Source organism: Triticum aestivum, chromosome 5D (genome assembly GCF_018294505.1).
Source record: "Triticum aestivum cultivar Chinese Spring chromosome 5D, IWGSC CS RefSeq v2.1, whole genome shotgun sequence".
NCBI lineage: Eukaryota > Viridiplantae > Streptophyta > Magnoliopsida > Poales > Poaceae > Triticum > Triticum aestivum.
This window is the reverse complement of record NC_057808.1, coordinates 280,021,905-280,028,343: the sequence shown is the minus strand read 5'-3', so window position 1 is coordinate 280,028,343 and position 6,439 is coordinate 280,021,905. Positions and strand designations below refer to the sequence as shown.

General features: G+C 40.4%; 1 protein-coding gene across 1 annotated transcript in view; it reads right to left on the bottom strand.

The window, feature by feature from the left end:
- The window catches only part of LOC123120968 (protein ENHANCED DISEASE RESISTANCE 2-like), a 24,044-nt gene that overhangs the window by 11,334 nt on the left and 6,271 nt on the right, over positions 1-6,439 (bottom strand). The window contains exons 7-12 of the mRNA XM_044540915.1: positions 5,999-6,124; positions 2,813-2,847; positions 1,908-2,008; positions 1,685-1,780; positions 1,294-1,358; positions 1,151-1,222 (exon numbers count right to left, since the gene is read on the bottom strand). Of these exons, the coding sequence (XP_044396850.1) occupies positions 1,151-1,222; positions 1,294-1,358; positions 1,685-1,780; positions 1,908-2,008; positions 2,813-2,847; positions 5,999-6,124 (495 nt within the window). The remainder of the gene's footprint in view (positions 1-1,150; positions 1,223-1,293; positions 1,359-1,684; positions 1,781-1,907; positions 2,009-2,812; positions 2,848-5,998; positions 6,125-6,439) is intronic.

Genomic DNA, 6,439 nt, shown 5'->3' with positions numbered 1-6,439 from the left:
GGGGTGGCGGCCCGGCCCTTGCCCATTTGACACCACACCCGGGTTCCGATGTGGCGCGTCGCTGAGAGGGTTACGCCCCAACGAAAATCTTTCGGGTTTGATCTCCATAAGAGTGGCTGAGTTTTTACGTTGGCTCGCCAAGCCTATCACAACCCTCCTCCTTTACACGGGCTTGGGACCGGCTATGTTGAGACAACATAGGCGGAATTCTTCTTTACTTCTTACATAGGACAAAATTGACATCACTTGGTTGAGGTGGTTTCTTGATGATTTTGGTGTTTCTACTACTGCACCAAATCCTCTCTCATCAGACAGCACCCATGCAATCAGCATTGTTGGAGGTCCTGTGAAGCATGAGCTCACCAAACATATTGACATGGATGATGCTTACATGAGATCGAGGTGCAAGACCAGATTGTGGATCACCATTTTGTGCCTTCCTGAGATTCAGCTAGAATATTTTTTACTAAGGCACAAACTCGATCTCAACACAGCCATTTTCTCTTCAAACATGTATATTCAGCTCAACAAAGTTTGTGCCTTTCTGAGCTTCAGCTAGCAGATTTCTATAGGATCATATTTGCAGATGTACTATTGTAGTTCTGTATATTCTGGCCCCTTTGGCCCAATAGCAATACAAGGTCCATTCATCTAACGGCATCCACTATGGCGACGCAGGCCCAAGGCGGACGACCACGGCCCAGCCATCAGCGGGTGTGATGTGCACACGTTACGGACTTACAGTGACAAGACATGGGTGCAACGCAAGGCAATCGTGACTCTTCACAGGTCGAATTTCCCCACCATGTGAGCCATTTCAGGTTAGGATCTAGCAAGTTTACTTTTACCGCAGGGAATTATTAATGATCCTTCAAGAAGATATATAATCTATAGTAAAAGTAACTATGCAACCCATTTAGGGTTAGTGTTGAAATATCAATTAGTTTTACTTCTGGTTATAAACTTATAATGTACATATACCAAAAGGGCATCAATATGCAAATTTATTTTTAGTACACAACTTGAAATGAAGTGACCATACTCTCTGAACATAGGTTGAACACGCCAAAAGTTATGGTACAGATAAAACGAACTCAGTGACTCATGGTCTACAACTGCAAGAAAACTAATCCAGAAAGGTCAATCTTACGGTTGATATGTGTACGCTCATATCCATGTCTTGGAGGTTTTTGCTTGTGACTAGCAGGACTCTGCAAAATGTCTGCATAGAGGGACAAAGAAAGGTAACATAACTAAGTTAACTTTGAAAATGTAAAAGATCATGTTACTTACTATATGCCCCATCTTGTCCACGAAACCATTGTCTGGAAAAGACAAAATCCTTCTTTGATTTCCACCTGAGAACAGTCCTCATACTTAGTAGAAGTAGTATTTTTCACAAACTGCTGAACAGGGCACAACAGTAACTCTTAATAAACCTAACATCACCACACTTAAAGCAGAAGTGATATCTTAAACCTAAAACAAGCATGATTTAAGCTCAAGATCTCCAAAAATGGCTACTAATCGTGCTTCAAAAATCATTTGAGATCTTCTACAATTATTTGCCTTTTTACCAAAAGAAATAGAGCAAAAAGTATTTCTTTAATAATCAGGCCATTGTTGTTAAAATTGCATCACAATCATAGAGGGAATAATCCAAACTGCAATGAGAGGAAAGTACCAGTTTAAATATTTTGGCTCATAGGTCCCGTAAACCACATCACAGTACCCATCAATTGTTTCCACCAACTCCAAATCAGAAATCAACATATCCCACCTGCATGGGAGAATCTTATTTAGAGCTAGCTGGCAATGTATTCAGAGATAACATGCATTTGTTTCACCCACAAAGAGAAAAAAATCTAATATATTTACTGTAAAGACCAAATCAACTGCTAGCTTACTCGTGCCGCTTATGCTTATCCCGACTGAGAACCATTTCAAACACAGTGTCAGGATTTGCACCAACCACGCCAATAGACTTGAGAAGTATCCCCTTTCCACCCTGCAAGAAGCAGTAATTAGCAAAAGTTTTTAAAGGCAGAGCCTATTTCTTTCAAAAACAAGGGCAATAGAAGGGTGGATAACAGCTTTAGAAAAGTGAGATGCATGCTCATTTCATGCCTAAAATTGAACACTTTGCTCCAAGGGTTAGCATTAAAAACTGACTAAGAAATCAACATCGTGATTTGACCAATTTTCAGCAAGAAAGTGAAACTAAGATACAAATAGGAACGTTATCTTGCCAAAATTTTGGCAATAAAACCAAACAAAAGCTAAATGTGATAAATGAATTGGGATACCAATGGCTTCAGAGAAAACAGGCCCTAAACCACAGCAAGCATTCAGAAAGAAATTGCTGGTTGCTAGGGATGGAAGCGGATGCTCTGAAGCAATTAATCCAACACTTTAAGCATTTCACTCACTAAAGCACATAGCTATGTGGTTCTAATTTTGTACTTCAGATTTCTGTCAAATATTTGAATTGGCAAAAGCTGTAAAGAAACTAGTCTAAACAAGTATTAGCTAGCAATATGGTCATGGAATAGGGTTGTCTGACTACATAACATTGACTCATTTGGACATATATCAGCGACTCATAATCTGTTATGCAGCTTGCTTATTGCTAATCGCTCAGTACAGAATTACATATTGCTTGTGAAAGATTGATAGCTCAACAACCATTAAGGTAATGGATCATGACAAAAGCAGTCGAGAGTTCATTGAGCATCAGCTTATCACATCCATCTAACCAATAAGCTACAGCAATATCTTATACATTTAACCTTGAAAAGCAAAAGAACTTCACCTTTGAGTTTGCAATATCTTCAAAAATTCTAATTCCTGCATGATGATAACAAAAATAGAGATAAATCCGATTTCTGATATCTGGAGATGACTCAACGGAATGAGAAAAAAATTCATATTTCTTCATCTGCATCTGGGGATATTGTTAAAGAGTGTTGAAGTACCTTTCTTGATCATCTTAGATTATTGACTGAATTGACCGGGCATGCAACTCAATACAGTTAGTATTAGAAAATGATAAGTACTACAGCCTAACCATAATTCATAGCAGTTAGCACTACTAACAGAGGGAGTGTAGTTTCTAGGGGACCCACAATAATTCCACTAATTTCTACATGCTACCACTTGATAACTTAAATCACACCCCTCATCACTGCCTCCGTTATCATCCTCTGTTCATTCACACCACCAGACATTTGTGGGAAATCACAACCTGTCTTTCCCACCCTAGCTGCGACCAGCAGTGGTCTTGAGCGTGCACATGCAGGCTGCAACAGAGTAACTGTATCACCGTGCTTTTAGGTCACCAGCAATGGGCCTCTGCTAGTGATGCACTTGCGCTTTGCGTGCTGTTGTTGGGCTGCTGCGTGAAAGAAGATGAGGAAGATGTTCAGGTCGTCTGATTTGTGCGGCTGCTAGAAGAGATAACTAGAAGGAGGAATCACAAATCAGCTGGCATCACTAGGAGGAAAGAAAAAGAGGAAAGAAGTGGTGTTGTGCTGCTGCTGTTCTGCTAGTTGCTACATTAAGCAGGCAGAGAAGAAAAGCTGTAAAAGTTTGCTGTTTTGGGTAGAGATGATGGAGACCAAGGATAAGGGCATGTCGGCAGATGAGTACTTGATCTCGGTAGAGGCCATGTTAGAGGTGGTCAAGGTGATCATGGTAGACATGATGGCCCTAGTGGTGAGTACAACAATGGTGGTGGGTGACAAAGTTGTGGCAACTGAGGCAAGCTTCAGTGAGGTATCAAAGAGGTCTCAGCACGGGTATTGCAGTATGTAATAAGATGGGCATGTGATATCAAGCCCATGTTGATGTGTAGTGTTCGACGGTGAAGGTTAGTATTAGAGTCTAAGATTTCAAGACTTCAAATCTGAAATCTGGTGAGAATCTACAACAAAGACCGATTGTAATTCTCAGTACTATAAAATAAATGAAGGGGGTGAGGTTCCTGTGGTACAGCACATAATTACTCCCTAACTTTTATGCAGATATATAATGGGCACAAAAGTAGTGCACTCAGGGAATGCTGATATGTAGGGGATGAGTTATCAACTATTGTTTTCTGTGATTTATCAACTATTGTTTTCTGTGATGCGACTATGTATGCTGATAAGAAACAGTTAAACACAGGTTACAACAACAGACTCAATTATAAATCATATAACTCTCATATCAGAATAGCAAACTGCAGAACTGCTAGTATCAAGTTAGATCCTTCCAGATCAATGTAAGATTTTGTAGTCCGACATGCTGGAGTAATCAAATGGAAGCACAGTAGCAAGACCATATAACTAGTACTCCCTCTGTAAACTAATATAAGAGCGTTTAGATCACTAGTATCTAAACGCTCTTATATTAGTTTACAGAGGGAGTACTTTTTTTAGTTGGCCACATCACTATATTCATCGGAACAGAAGACCAAGATATACGTAACTGCAAACATGCACAGTACCTTATTAAGCTATAAATAGCCAATAGCTCCAAACTGTCGGACAAACTAATCAGATTTTGCTTTTGTGGGGATAACTAATAAGATTAACTGGCGGTTAAATTGATGTACCAGAGGTATATAGCAATTAACTGGCGGTTAAATACACACGTGTATGATCAGGATTCTCGACTTTGTATAAACTCTATATGACTCAAGTTCAATTTATTGTGCATGGTTCCTCTTGTAGCGCAAAACTGTTGACAGCATCTTACAGAAGATTAGAAGATGAATTAAGATAAAACAGTGTCTTACAAAAAATGCTAACTCATTGCATGTCTAGTGAAGCACAGAGTTACAAAAGATGATATGTGTGACTTCATGTATATAGATATACTTGAGTAACCATCTGAAAGCATAACTTTAGAGAGGAAACCGACGAGTGAATATAGGCAGATGCACCATATTGCTTTTTAGGGTGCCAATCGGTGTAGCATAAGGATATACTCCCTCCGTTCACAAATATAAGATGTTCTCACTTTTTTCTGAATCGGATATACAAGGAGATATCCCATGGTGTATGCTCTTTGCGGATGATGTGGTGTTAGTTGACGATAGTTGGACGGGGCTAAATAGGAAGTTAGAGTTATGGAGACAAACCTTGGAATCGAAAGGGTTTAGGCTTAGTAGAACTAAAACCGAGTACATGATGTGCGGTTTCAGTACTACTAGGTGTGAGGAGGAGGTTAGCCTTGATGGGCAGGTGGTGCCTCAGAAGGACACCTTTCGATATTTGGGGTCAATGTTGCAGGAGGATGGGGGTATTGATGAAGATGTGAACCATCGGATCAAAGCCGGATGGATGAAGTGGCGCCAAGCTTCTGGCATTCTCTGTGACAAGAGAGTGCCACAAAAGCTAAAAGGCAAGTTCTACAGGACGGCGGTTCGACCCGCAATGTTGTATGGCGCTGAGTGCTGGCCGACTAAAAGGCGACATGTACAACAGTTAGGTGTGGCGGAGATGCGTATGTTGAGATGGATGTGTGGCCACACAAGGAAGGATCGAGTCCGGAATGATGGTATACGAGATAGAGTTGGGGTAGCACCAATTGAAGAGAAGCTTGTCCAACATCGTTTGAGATGGTTTGGACATATTCAGCGCAGGCCTCCAGAAGCTCCAGTGCATAGCGGACGGCTAAAGCGTGCGGAGAATGTCAATAGAGGTCGGGGTAGACCGAATTTGACATGGGAGGAGTCTGTTAAGAGAGACCTGAAGGATTGGAGTATCACCAAAGAACTAGCTATGGACAGGGGTGCGTGGAAGCTTGCTATCCATGTGCCAGAGCCATGAGTTGATCGCGAGATCTTATGGGTTTCACCTCTAGCCTACCCCAACTTGTTTGGGACTAAAGGCTTTGTTGTTGTTGTTGTTGTTGTTGTTGGATGTATATAGACAAGTTTTAGTGTGTCTGTTCACTCATTTCAGTCCATATTGAAATATCCAAAACATCTTATATTTGTGAACGAAGGGAGTACCATTTAATGTTCGAACAAATCTCCATTCATGTGCTTCAAGTGCATCTCCAGTATCACCTCCAAAGTTTGTGTTAACCCTTTCATGGCTCTGAAGATCGGAGGACTGCCGAAGCAGCATTTCTGGTCCTGTAACGGAAGACATAATAAAAGAATTGTTGATAAGCAAGAAATCTGCCATGTTTTACTTAACTTCTAGTATAATGTAACGTTTATGGTAATATAATGTAGTTCAAAAATAATAATACTTTGCAATTGCATTAACTCAAAGTATTAGGATAATCCACAAACAAATTATAGAGCAAGACATTCAACATGGTATCATGTGCACTAAGATACAATGGCAACTCAAATTGTCTGGAGGAAATTTTCACATCCAAAAGTTATCCAGTCTCTTTGGAGGATTTTATTAGAGGTCTTTGGTTAGGAGGTGCAACTTATCGT